Here is a 14,907-nt window from a genome sequence, read left to right on the forward strand (position 1 = left end):
TCATCAAAATTCTAACGACATTATTCACAGGAATGGAACAAATAATCCTAAAATTTGTTTAGAACCATAAAAGATTCCAGATGGCCAAAGCATTCTTGAGAAAGAATAACAACGCTGGAAGCATCATACAAACTAATTTCAAACTCTATTATAAAACTATAATAATTAAAACAATAAAAACAGACACATAGGTCAGTGGAACAAAATAAAGAGCCCAGAAAAAACCCAAAATATACTGTCAATAAATTTATGACAAAGCCAAGAATATACAATGAGGAAGGTATAGTTCATTCAGTAAATTGTGCTTGGAAACTGGACAATCACATACAAAGGAATGAAACTGGACCACTAGCTTATATCATACACAAAAATTAACTCAAAACGGATTAAAGACTTGAACATGAGACTAAAAACCATAAAATCACTAGGAGAAAACATAGGTGGTAAGCTCCTTGGCGTAAATCTTGGTGATGATTTTTTGAATCTGGCATCAAAAGAAAAAGCAACAAGAGTAAAATTGAAGAAGATTACATCAAACTATAAAGCTTCTGCACAGCAAAGAAAACTATCAACAGAATAAAAAGCAATCTACTTTGCTTTGGGGATGGGTGGGAGAAAATATGTGCAAATTATATATCTGACAAGAGGTTAATATCCAAAATACGTAAAGAATTCACTCAACTAAACAGCAAAGACACAAAACAAAAGCAATCCAATTAAAAAATGGACAGAAGACCTGAATAGACTTTCCCAAAGAAGACATATAAATAACTCACAGACATATGAAAAGATGTTCAATATCATTAAATATCAGAAAGATGAAAGTCAAAACCACAATGAGGTATCAACTCACACCTGTCAGAATGACTATTATCAAAAAGATAAGAAGTGTTGCCAGTGATGAGGAGAAAAGGAAACCCTTGCGCACTGCTAATGAGAATGTAAATTGGAGCAATAACTATGAAAAACACTACAAAGTTTCCTCAAAAATTAAAAATAGAACTACCATATTATCCAGCAATTCTACTCTGAGTACTTCTCTGAAGAAAATGAAAACATTAACATGAAAAGAGACGTTTACTCTCGTGTTCCTTGCAGCACTATTTATAATAGCCAAGATATGGAAACAGCCCAAATGTCCATTGGTGGATGAATGAATAAAGAAAGTCAATGGAATATTATTCAGCAATGTAAAGAATGAACTTTCACTGTTTGTAACAACATGGATAACCCTTGGGAGCATTATACTAAGTGCAATGAGTCAGACAGACAAATCCCATATGATCTTTTTCGTATGTGGAATAAAATAAAACTCCAAGCTTATAGAGAAAAATGGGGTTTTGCCACAGAGATGGGGGTTAGGGAGTGGGTGAAGAGGGGCAAAAGGGATAAAAACAGACCTCCCAGATGGTTCTATGTGCAGCTGGATTGCTTAGATTATTCTGAGTTGCCTTCCAATTCTGAGTGTTTGAAGTAAACTTTCATCATCCCCAAGTTTCTAATGTGTACATTTGAGCAGTCAAAAGCACCCCTCAGCCTCATGATAAGACGTTTCCTACTTTTCCAGTTTCTAGTTTCTAGTTTCTGGGGCATAGGTTCTTTTGTGATGCCACCTAGTGGATAGCCGACTGTGTATATGAGATGGTGTGGTGGGTCTTACCAGAAAGGCTTGTTAAATGGGAAAGTCATGTAGTTAACAACCACAAGACTCAGTGGCACAAAGGTCAACCAGCTTTTCCTTAATTGAAGAAAAAGCAAACAAGCATGTTCCTTATATAAACACCAATATTTAACATTTAACTCAACCCTCATGATTCATTAAGGAAAGGAAATTCAATAAAGTTGGGTAGATGTGACTACAGGAAAAACTACCTCCAATGAATCCAGCTGTTTTCAGAACTCTGAGTTAAAAAAAAAATTAATTTTTGAAATAAAATGCTAAATGTAGATGGTGACTATCATTATAAATATACTGTTTTTAATCCTAGAGTGACTAGCTTTTGTATCCTAAACTACCGTGTTTCTTCAATGACATGGAATACTTATTAAAGACTCTCACTGTGTGAACTTTAAACTCTTGGGTCAGAAAGTGAACAGGGATGGCAAAGATGCTAGCTATTTCTGATTCCCAAAAATAAGAATTGAATTGTAGGAGACATATCTTGTGGGTCAGAATTTGTGGGAAATGAAGTAGGCACAATGAGTTGATAGCAGAGAGAAGGCAGAAAATAATAGAAAACAGACATAAGAACTGGAAAAGTATAGCCGTCTGGGACCATTTAGTGAAGGGGCAGACAGTTCTACACACCTTAACAGTCCCTAGGGCATCCTTGGGTAAAAGGTCATAGTCTATTTTATAAAGCTTTCCATCCAAATAAGTTTTAAAAGATGCCATTTAATAGTGTTTGTAACTAAAAGGCATAAAAGGCACTTTGTGGAGAATGAGCAAGGGATGCTTGGGAGGAGAGAGGCATTTAGGGATTTAACAGCCCTGAGGTTTTGAGAGGGATTGGAAACAAGAAGTAGTCAGCACTAATATTTACATTCTCTAACATTACACAGCACTAGGCACATTGTTTTCAACAGTCAGCTGTGGGAAAATTACAAAGAAAATGAAAAGCATAATCACACACTAAAAAGTGGCAAAGTTGCAGTTTAACCTTCTCAACTGCTTATTGATACCTAAGCAATAAGAGGGAGGCAGGCTTCCTCGCAGCTTTCAAGGCTTCCCCTTGGAATTAAGAGCAGCAAGCCCACCACCTCCTCTTCCAGCCAAGTCTTCATCCTGCTAAGCCAAATAAATACCATTGAGGTCATTTTCCTTTTCCCTCACTCTGATGCAATTAGGGACAAGAGGGTGTGAGCTTGGAAGATGAAGGCCGACAGCTGAAGTCTGAAGGACTCTGTCAAGACTACAGCAGTGATGCTGGCCTACCAAAAAGCAGGTCAGAGACTTAAAACAGAAATAGAAGCAACCCCCAAACTGATGGTTAATGAAGTGACAGTAGATGGGACCATGCCAATATCCCATCTACACTGTGAACTCAGGACTATTTTAAATGATGCTTACTGGTTCCTCCATTATCTAGGCGGTCTTGTGCATGCCATGTCTTCCTAGGTAACCCTGCAAATTTTGTAAAGAACGTGACTGGGATCATTATAATCCATTGCAGTTAATTATTCCATTGCTTCCCCCAGCAGAAGCACATCAGACTTAGCAGAGTTCTTAGTCGCCCTTAAAAAGTACGTGTGGTACTTTTAAAATTATAGTTTGGAAACTCAAAACTTTCAGGGAAAAATTGGAAGGGATCTTAAGGCCATGTGAACTGGATGCAGAAAAGAGCAGAGGGTGTAGTTTATGGTAGAATACTTCATGTCTTGTACCCATTTCTGGTTTCTTTCTGTTTAATTTGCAGGGGAACTTTGTTATAAAATGTGTCAGGATACTATGTGACTCAAGTATGATAGAATATTTCAGTGAATTTAAGGGTTCATTGCAAGACTGAAGGGTGAAATCTCTTCTTGCTTTCTCTCCTCCCCTCTTCCCTTTTTCTTTCCTTCATTCTTTATACTCCCATCTCTCCTTTCCTCCCTCGTTCCTCTATTCTCCTTCAAAATTTTTTGTGTTTTGGTAAGCAATGTGTTCAATCTAGAAGCAGAAATCTAGGTCTCTGATTTCATGTCTTGGTATGATATAATCAGACTTGAGTTTCATAGATGGTGTCTGTGTAAGAGGTTTAAGCTGAAAATAGGGCTAAGATGGTCAGACCATAATGTTGTGACAAGTGAGCTTCCTTATCTAGTGTACTTTAAAGAATCAGTCAAGATTTTGTATGCAATGCAAGTTATTATATTAGATTTAGGTTTTATGACTTTTATTTTTGAAGGAAATGGTATTACACCACTGATATGCTCGTGGACATCAGTTCATGCTTTGTTCTCTTTTGCTTCCAGTTTACCATGGCACTCGATACATCCCTCATCCAATAATTTTAATGGAATTGTTAACTATGGTAGAGTTAGAAAAATCTGCTGCAATTAGAGTTTGTTATCAATGATTTACTAAAAACTGTTATACATTTTTTCCAATGTTGTAAAAAAATTATTTATCAGGGCATAATTAACTGGTTAGATACAGTTCTTTGTTACAGAAAAGCAGCAAAGTTTAGAGGGAAAAGCATTGGTTTTGGACTCAGCTGGGCCAAGTTTTGAATATTCTATGTGGTCCTAGATGAACTGCTTATATTATCTGAGGTTCATTTTTTTTTTTAATTATAAAGTTTGAACCACAGGTTCATTTAAAACTTTTTAAATTTTTATACAACCTTTAGAGTTACTTCCCATTTACATTTATTACAAAATATTGGCTGTATTCTCCAGGTTGTATAATACATCCTTGAGCCCATCTTCACCCAGTAGTTGGTGCCTCCCACTTCCCACCCTTATGTAGCTCCTCCTCACTTCCCACTGATAACAAGTTCATTCTCTACATCTATGAGTCTGCTTCTTTTGTGTTATATTCACAAGTTTGTTGTATTTTTTTAGACTCTATGTATGAGTTCTATCATATTATATTTATCTTTTTCTGACTTATTTTACTTAATATCCTTAAAGTCCATCTATATGATAAAATTTTGTTCTTTTTCATGGTTTAGCAGTATTCCATTATATATATATACATATATATGCACATGCGCATACACAATTTACATCTTCCTTATCCATTCACCCATTGACGGACACTTAGGTTGTTCCCATGTCTTGGTAATTTTAGATAATGCTTCTAGGAACATTCGGAGAAGGCAATGGCAACCCACTCCAGTACTCTTGCCTGGAGAATCCCATAGATGGAGGAGCTTGGTAGGCTGCAGTCCATGGGGTCACAAAGAGTCGGACATGACTGAGCAACTTTACTTTCACTTTTCACTTTCATGCATTGGAGAAGGAAATGGCAACCCACTCCAGTGTTCTTGCCTGGAGAATCCCAGGGACGGGGGAGCCTGGTGAGCTGCCGTCTATGGGGTCGCACAGAGTCGGACACAACTGAAGCGACTTAGCAGCAGCAGCAGCAGCAGCTATGAACACTGGGGTGCATGTATCTTTTCAAATCAGTGTTTTTATATTTTCAGATATATATACCGAAGACTCATTTTGAGGATTACATTAAATTATTTACATAAAGCACTTTGTTAGTATTTGCCATGTAGTAGTAGTGATGATGACGGTGATGATGGTGACAATGATGTCAGTGAAGAATGTGGGGTACCTTTTGAGAGATAGTAACAGTGGTTAAAAGCATAGATTTAGGAGCCAAGCTTCTTGGGTTCTACTCCCAAGAACTATACCAGTTATGTAATCTTGGAAAAGTGTGTTAGTTATCTTTTGCTTCATAACAAACTACCCTAAAATGAGTGACTCAAAACAACATATATTATCTCATAGTTTTGGTGGATCAGGAATTGAGGAACATCTTAGTTGCGTGGTCTGCTTCATAGTCTCTCAAAGACGGCAGTCAAGGCATTGGCCCAAGGTCTGGGATCTCATCTGAAGCTCCACTGGGGAGGGATACACTTCCAAGTTCACTCAGGTGGTTTTTTGGCAAGACTCTGTTCCTTGAGAACTGTTGGATTGAAAGCCTATATTACCTGCTGGCTATTGGCTGGAGACTGCTCTCAGTTCCTCGTCCTAAGGGCATTTCCAACAGAGCAGCAATCAAAGGCAGCAGAATGAATCTGCTAGTAAGTCAAATGTCACAGGCTTTTGTAATCTAGCCATGAATGTGACATCCCGCTACTTTTTTTCTCTGTATTCTATTTGAGGTGAGTCATTAGGTCAAGCCTTCCAAAGGAAAGCAATGACACAGAGTGTGAACACCAGTTGGGGCCATCTTAGAAGTCATCTCCATAGCAAATTACTCAATCTCTGTTCCTCAGTTCTTCCATGCATTAAATGGAATGAGTAATCATAACTATTTAATTCAGTTCAGTCACTCAGTTGTGTCCGACTCTTTGCAACGCCATGAACTGAAGCATGCCAGGACTCCCTGTCCATCACCAACTCCCGGAGTTCACCCAAACCCATGTTCATTGAGTTGGTGATGCCATCCAAACATCTCATCCTCTGTTGTTCCCTTCTCTTCCTGCCTCAATCTTTCCCAGCATCAGGGTCTTTCAAATGAGTCACCTCTTTGCATCAGGTGGCTAATGTATTGGAGTTTCAGCTTCAACATCAGTCCTACCAATGAACACCCAGGTATGATCTTTAGGATGGACTGGTTGGATCTCCTTGCAGTCCAAGGGACTCTCAAGAGTCTTCTCCAACACCACAGTTCAAAAGCTATAGTTATTCGGTGCTCAGTTTTCTTTACAGTCCAACTCTCACATCCATTCATGACCACTGGAAAAACCATAGCCTTGACTGGACGAACCTTTGTTGACAAATTAGTGTCTCTGCTTTTCAATATGCTGTCTAGGTTGGTCATAACTTTCCTTCCAAGGGGTAAGTGTCTCCTAATTTCATGGCTGTGGCATAGTCAGTAAAGCAGAAATAGATGTTTTTCTGGAACTCTCTTGCTTTTTCCACGATCCAGCGGATGTTGGCAATTTGATCTCTGGTTCCTCTGCCTTTTCTAAAACCAGCTTGAACATCAGGAAGTTCACGGTTCACATATTGCTGAAGCCTGGCTTGGAGAATTTTGAGCATTACTTGACTAGCACATAAGATGAGTGCAATTGTGTGGTAGTTTGAGCATTCTTTGGCATTGCCTTTAATTGGGATTGGGATGAAAACTGACTTTTCTAGTTCTGTGGCCACTACTGAGTTTTCCAAATTTGCTGGCATGTTGAGTGCAGCACTTTCACAGCATCATCTTTTAGGATTTGAAATAGCTCCACTGGAATTCCATCACCTCCACTAGCTTTGTTCATAGTGATGCTTTCTAAGGCCCACTTGACTTCACATTCAAGGATGTCTGGCCCTAGGTGAGTGATCACAGCATCGTGATTATCCGGGTCATGAAGATCTTTTTTGTACAGTTCTTCTGTATATTCTTGCCACCTCTTCTTAATATCTTCTGCTTCTGTTAGGTCCAGACCATTTCTGTCCTTCATGGAGCCCATCTTTGCATAAAATATTCTCTTGGTATCTCTAATTTTCTTGAAGAGATCTCTAGTTTCTCCCATTGTGTTCTTTTCCTCTATTTCTTTGCACTGATCGCTGAAGAAGGCTTTCTTATCTCTTCTTGCTATTCTCTGGAACTCTGCATTAAGATGCTTATATCTTTCCTTTTCTCCTTTGCTTTTTGCCTCTCTTCTCTTCACAGCTATTTGTAAGGCCTCTCCAGACAGCCATTTTGCTTTTTTGCATTTCTTTTTAATGTGGATGGTCTTGATCCCTGTCTCCTGTACAATGTCATGAACCTCATTCCACAGTTCATCAGGCACTCTATCTATCAGATCTAGGCCGTTATATCTATTTCTCACTTCCACCGTATAATCATAAGGGATTTGATTTAGGTCATACCTGAATGATCTAGCGGTTTTCCCTACTTTCTTCAATTGAAGTCTGAATTTGGTAATAAGGAGTTCATGATCTGAGCCACAGTCAGCTTCTGGTCTTGTTTTTGTTGACTGTGTAGAGCTTCTCCATCTTTGGCTGCAAAGAATATAATCAATCTGATTTCAGTGTTGACCATCTGGTGATGTCCATGTGTAGAGTCTTCCCTTGTGTTGTTGGAAGAGGGTGTTTGCTATGACCAGTGCATTTTCTTGGCAAAACTCTATTAGTCTTTACCCTGCTTCATTCCGCATTCCAAGGCCAAATTTGCCTGTTACTCCAGGTGTTTCTTGACTACATACTTTTGCATTCCAGTCCCCTATAATGAAAAGGACATCTTTTTTGGGTGTTAGTTCTAAAAGGTCTCGTAGGTCTTCATAAAACCGTTCAACTTCAGCTTCTTCAGCATTCTGGTTGGGGTATAGACTTGGATTATGGTGATATTGAATGGTTTGCTTTGGAGATTAACAGAGATCATTCTGTTGTTTTTGAGATTGCATCCAAGTACTGCATTTCGGACTCTTTTGTTGACCATGATGGCTACTTCATTTCTTCTAAGGTATTCCTGCCTGCAGTAGTAGATATAATGGTCATCTGAGTTAAATTCACCCATTCCAGTCCATTTTAGTTCGCTAAAGCTGAAACTCCAGTACTTTGGCCAACTCATGTGAAGAGTTGACTCATTGGAAAAGACCCTGATGCTGGGAGGGATTGGGGGCAGGAGGAGAAGGGGACGACAGAGGATGAGATGGCTGGATGGCATCACGGACTCGATGGACATGAGTCTGAGTGAACTCCGGGAGTTGGTGATGGACCGGGAGGCCTGGCGTGCTGCAATTCATGGGGTCACAAAGAGTCAGACACGGCTGAGTGACTAAACTGAACTGAACTGAACTGAATTTCATGGCTGCAATCACCATCTGCAGTGATTTTGGAGCCCAGAAAAATTAAGTCAGCCACTGTTTCCACTGTTTCCCCATCTATTTGCCATGAAGTGATGGGACCAGTTGCCATGATCTTCGTTTTCTGAATGTTGAGCTTTAAGCCAACTTTTTCACTCTCCTCTTTCACTTTCATCAAGAGGCTCTTTAGTTCCTCTTCACTTTCTGCCATAAGGGTGGTGTCATCTGCATATCTGAGGTTATTGATGTTTCTCCTGGCAATCTTGATTCCAGCTTGTCCTTCCTCCAGCCTGCCATTTCTCATGATGTACTCTACATAGACATTAAATAAGCAGGGTGACAATATACAGCCTTGACGTACTCCTTTTCCTATTTGGAACCAGTCTGTTGTTCCATGTCCAGTTCTAACTGTTGCTTCCTAACCTGAATATAGGTTTCTCAAGAGGCAGGTCAGTTGGTCTGGTATTCCCATCTCTTTCAAAACTTTCCAAGGTTTGTTGTGCTCCACACAGTAAAAGGGTTTGGCATAGTCAATAAAGCGGAAATAGATGTTTTTTTCTGGAACTCTCTTGCTTTTTTGATGATCCAGCAGATGTTGGCAATTTGATCTCTGGTTCCTCTGCCTTTTGTAAAACCAGCTTGAACATCTGGAAGTTCACAGTTCATGTACTGCTGAAGCCTGGCTTGGAGAATTTTGAGCATTACTTTACTAGCGTGTGAGATGAGTGCAATTGCGTGATAGTTTGAGCATTCATTGGCATTGCCTTTCTTTAGGATTGGAATGCAAAGTGACATTTTCCAGTCCTGTGACCACTGCAGAGTTTTCCAAATTTGCTGGCATATTGAGTGCAGCACTTTCACAGCATCATGTTTCAGGATTTGAAACAGCTCAACTGGAATTCCATCACCTCCACTAGCTTTGTTTGTAGTGATGCTTCCTAAGGCCCACTTGACTTCACATTCCAGGATGTCTGGCTCTAGGTGAGTGATCACACCATTGTGATTATCTGGGTCGTGAAGATCTTTTTTGTACAGTTTTTTTGTGTATTCTTGCCACTTCTTCTTAAAATCTTCTGCTTCTGTTCAGTCCATACCATTTCTGTCCTTCATGGAGCCCATCGTTGCATGAAATGTTCCCTTGGGATCTCTAATTTTCTTGAAGAGATCTCTAGTTTTTCCCATTCTGTTGTTTTCCTCTATTTCTTTGCATTGATCGCTGAGGAAGGCTTTGTTATCTCTCCTTGCTAGTCCTTGGAACTCTGCATAGGAATTTATGATCTGAGCCACAGTCAACTCCCAGTCTTGTTTTTGCTGACTGTACAGAGGTTCTCCATCTTTGGCTGCAAAGAATATAATCAATCTCTTTTCTGTGTCAACCATCTGGTGATGTCCACATGTAGATTCTTATCTTGTGTTGTTGGAAGAGGGTGTTTGCTATGACCACTGCGTTCTCTTGGCAGAACTCTATCAGCCTTTGCCTTGCTTCATTTGGCCCTGTACTCCAAGGCCAAATTTGCCTGTTACTCCAGGTGTTTCTTGACTTCATACTTTTGCATTCCAGTCCCCTATCATGAAAAGGACATCTTTTTTGGGTGTTAGTTCTAAAAGGTCTTGTAGGTCTTCATAGAACTGTTCAACATCAGCTTCTTCAGCATTACTGGTTGGGGCATGGACTTGGATTACCATGATATTGAATGGTTTGTCTTGGAAATGAACAGAGATAATTCTGTCGTTTTTGAGATTGCGTCCAAGTACTGCATTTCAGACTATTTTGTTGACTATGATGGCTACTCCATTTCTTCTAAGGGATTCCTGCCCACAGTAGTAGATATAATGGTCTTCTGAGTTAAATTCACCCATTCCAGTCCAACTTAGTTCGCTGATCTATTTAATAGTGCTATTGTAAAGATTAAACAAGTTAATATTGCTTAAAAGTTTAAAGTTAATAGACAAGTAAAGTATCTGTGCCTGTCACATTGTATGTACTCAATAAATATTTGAGAGTATTTTTGAATGATAGTAATTTATAGCTTTTCTGCTATTATCAAAGTATTAGCCCAAGCTGCTTAGTAGCCTTTGTCACTCTGTATCAAAATGCAGTTGTTGCATTGCCAGTTTATACCAAAAAATGGCAACAAATTTCAAGGCCAGAGGGTGTATGGGCACACCAAAGGAGCATTGTAAAATGAGGCTCAAGTCCAAATACTGTTTTTCTCTTAATAAGATGTGAAGTGTGGGAAAGTAATTTTATCTCACTGGATCATTGTGTCTTTGTAGCTAGTATCTACTAGTAGCTCCTGAATTATGGGAATTGCCCAGGATGGGCCAGATTCTGTGAAATGAGTGCTTTAGATGTTATCAGGAATGATATTTGTAATATTTGGCAACTTCTTGGGGTCAGGTGCTGGCCAATCAGAACAGGGGCTGCCATTAACACGGCACAGCCATGCTCAGGTGAACTGGCTGCATACAGTCCTTTCTGGTCTCAGCCATGTATGATCCCACAACCCATTTCCAAATCACTTAATGATGCTGTGGTGCACACAGCTCTTTAGTTTTGTTCCCCTTATTTTTATAACTTTACCAAGGTAGCTTACAAGCCAGAATCCTAAAACAATTTAAATAAAATTTAATATGATATGATTATCCTGTTTTATGAGTTTAAACAGTGTGAGCAAATGTGTCTGGAATATAATCAAAGTATATGGTTCAGAAGCTAATCCCATTAAGTGTGTTTTTTAAAACTCACCCAATGTTGTTTCAGAGACTCATTACCAGGTTGAAAATTCTAATCTCTGTTTGTTTCTTGCAGGCCTTCTGATCCTTCTCAAGAAGCTCACATATGCCTCAAACAAAAATGTCACCCAGCAAGGTAACAATGTCATTGCTCCAGTGTCTGTTGTCTCCCAGACTCCCTGCGTGACCCGCCTCTTTCCTAATGCCTGCTAAGTACTTGATACTTTCCTACACAGGAAGCTTATATGAAGTAATTAACATTTAATGAGAGGAAATCAACTGATTAGAATGCTTTTCATGGTACTTTAGCTAATAAATGTTGTATATACTTTTGACTGCATCTAGTCAGCATGTGGCCTCCTTTCCCGACTACACCCGTTTTTTTCCCTCCCCCCTGCAGTTCTGTCCCGCTCTAGGGCTTTCTGCAGTAACCTGGCTGAACGGTTTTGCCTTAGTTAATTTGAGGAAACTTTTGGACCAAATTATTGAGATAAATATTTTGATTAAATTTTGCTTAGAGCAGTAAGTGCATGAAGCTTCTGAATCCAAATCAAGGCCGAATCATTCCAACCAAGCTTGATGGAGAACAGCAAGAGTCTGATGAAAGCAAAATCTGCCCAGGAGAGTCCCAGGCAGCTGAAAATGATTTTGCCTGTGTTTACAAAGGCAATTAAGGTTGTGCTGGTGCAGCTCTGGAGGCTCAAAGACAGGGGTGGAGAGGTGTAACATCAGAGGCCCAGGAGTACCCCCATCGAAGTCTGGATCTAGCCTTTCAGTATCTACTAGTAACTCCTGAATTGTGGGACTTGCCCTAGGATGGGCCAGATTCAATGTTCTCCAGATTTTTTGGCCAGGTGTTATCAGTAAAAAATTGTGGAGCAGCAGCCCTAATTTCTTTATCTGCATGCATTTCAGTAGTGACTGTCTCAAAGGACAATGTATACTTGGGTTGAAGTGCATCATTGATGATGGTGAATGAGTCCATATTTTGAAGAGTCTTGATAATGTCTATTATATTAGAATAAAGTGTCATGTTTTTCTCATGATATAGTAGTAGTAGTAGTTTGGTTACTAAGTTGTGTCCGATTATTGCGACCCCACAGACTATAGCCTGCCAGGTTCCTCTGTCCATGGGATTCTCCAGGCAAGGATACTGGAGTGGGTTGCCTTGCCCTCCTCCAGAGGATCTTCCCGACACAGGGATCAGACCTACATCCCTCACATCTCCTGCATTGGCAGGCAGATTCTTTACCATTAGCACCACCTGGGAAGCCCAAACCTCCTTATATGTAGCCCTATATATCCTATTGATTCTGTTTCTCTGGAGAACCCTAACTAATGCAACCAGATAACATAATGAATAAATGCACTTAAACAGGGCCATGTAAACTGAACTGGGTTGCAAACAAAAAAGGGAAAGAATTAATATGGGCTCAGCTCTCAAGCATGGAACTGCCACTTTTCCTCAGGACATGTTGCAGTGTTGCTTGTCTGGTGTGACATAGGAATGGAGGAGAGTACTGGTATGAGTCTATTCATTAGATGTTAGAAACACTTAACTAATGTCTTATTTTAAAATGGAATTACTACGCTAGGAAAAGTTGTTATATGTTCTTCCCATTCCCCAGTGGGTTGTCATGAGCATCCTTCTAAAAAACCATTGGTTTAGATTTTTGTCTGAAGGCGTACCTGGCCACTTCTCTTTATAAAGGAATAAGTCTCAAATGGTCTCATCTACTCCTGTCAGATTCCAGCTCCTTGACCAAACTTCAGAGAGCTGAGCTGGCATGGTATTTAGTTGGGAGATTAATGTTCTCTTGCCACATGTACAGAGAATGTGGTTGCAATCTCCCTGGAGCTCTTTACTTTAGTTCTGATCACCCTCGTTTCCCAAAAACCACAAGTAAACTAAAAGTCCAAGGTGGCTCAGTACACAGCATGACCTCTACAAACAGGTACCTTCTTATGCAGGGGTGATCAGAGGGCTCAAAAGAAGCCTCTTCAATGTATAGCAATCTAAACTTCTCACTATTAGACATTTGTTCTTTTTTGCCATCAGGAATGAGAGTGTGGGTTTGGTCATCAGACAAAAGTGAGTTCAAGTCCAAATAAGAGCTGTATAACCTAGGACAATCCCAGACTCTCTGAGCTTCAGTCTCTTCCTCTTTTAGTGGGTATAACAATATTTACTGGATTTTGGTGAGATTTAGGAATAATGTATGCCTAATAGTAGGCCCTCAGTACACACTAGCTATTGTTACTCATAGTTATTTTTGAAATTGTTCAAATTCCTCTCTTGTAAATAGAATGTTCTCACATGAAGTGAATTTTTATCAGAAATAAATTTTATTTGTTGTGTATTACCTGGACCCTAAGGCTGAAATGGATCACAGATCATGGACAAGGATCTGCAGGAGGTTGGTGGGGAAGGGCTGGCTATGGTATAGGTCCTAGAGGCTTGCTGAGACTCAGTGACTGACAGACATTGAGCCAAAGGTCTGAATGTAAAATGGAGCAGAAAGCCAAGGTCCGACTGGGAGTTTTAGTTATAGTTAAAGGAGAGAAGTGCAGAGAACCTGAGAGGAAAGCTAAGCCTCACATGCGCTTTGTGAATGTGGAACATAGCATTTGTTGGGTGCCAGATTTTAAAGAACCTAGAATAGAACCAGAGGCAGGAGAGCGGAACATCTTGCCATGGTGTTCATCCTTTTATCATCCTGCATTAGTGAGAATAAGTAAAACTAGACGTTATAACAAACGAACTCCTGGTTGTAAGGCTTAACACAAAAGGCTTATTTTTTACCCACTTCATAGTTCAGTGTGAATTGATGAGCAAGATGCCTTCCACATGTACCTTCAGGGCCCCATATTCCTCCCTTTTCATGGAAGATCCTCTCCATTCAGTTACATGTTGGGGGAAAGCAAGGGTCACATTTGGGAAATATTTATGGGCAAAGTTTAGAAGGAATGTATGGAACTTCTATTCACATTCCCTTTGCCAAAACTCAGTCATATGGGTTCGTCTAACTACAGAAGAGGCTTAAATGATATACTCATGTTACCACAAAGGAGAAAACAGAAATATTGTTGAATACTTGTAGTTTGCCATAAATGTCTTATAAACCTTTTGGACTGCAACCTACAATAAGCAAGCACTTTCCTATCAGTACCCAATACACACACACACACACACACACACACACACACCCCTTGTGAAGTAATATTTGTTCCTACTACATATGACACTCTTTCATATTTTTCTATTCTATTGTATATTACTTAAAAATACTGATCTTGCTATGTTAATTCACAATCTGGCAGAGTGGAAAACACTGTTCTGAATTGTAAGCCTGACTATAATATTTTGCTAGTTATTACTAGAGGTAGATAATGAGGCCCTGCCTACAGTGATCAGGATCTGGGTTGCCTGAAAGCACTTTCTGTGGGACCCTGTATAAAAAATATTCTGTCTGCAGACAGCGGAATTCTGTGACACCACCTGCGTGGCATAGGGTTCCACATGGGATGAGACACAGTGTTCAAACGTTTCCCTTTCAACACAACAGCCTTGAAATGTAGTTAAAAATAAAGGCAGGACAAAACTAAACATAGAGCCCTGATGCTGGGTGAATGTTTCTCCTATCTCTCCCAACATTTATACGTTGTGAAACAGAATGCCTTTCTCATTAGCCGTCCTTCATACTCCATATCTCCC

General features: G+C 39.7%; 1 protein-coding gene across 1 annotated transcript in view; it reads left to right on the forward strand.

The window, feature by feature from the left end:
• Nucleotides 1-14,907, forward strand: part of LOC138424570 (uncharacterized) — a 404,438-nt gene that overhangs the window by 201,573 nt on the left and 187,958 nt on the right. The window contains exon 2 of the mRNA XM_069561725.1: nucleotides 11,269-11,328. Coding sequence (XP_069417826.1) covers nucleotides 11,269-11,328 — 60 coding nt within the window. The remainder of the gene's footprint in view (nucleotides 1-11,268; nucleotides 11,329-14,907) is intronic.

Source organism: Ovis canadensis, chromosome 1 (assembly GCF_042477335.2).
Source record: "Ovis canadensis isolate MfBH-ARS-UI-01 breed Bighorn chromosome 1, ARS-UI_OviCan_v2, whole genome shotgun sequence".
NCBI lineage: Eukaryota > Metazoa > Chordata > Mammalia > Artiodactyla > Bovidae > Ovis > Ovis canadensis.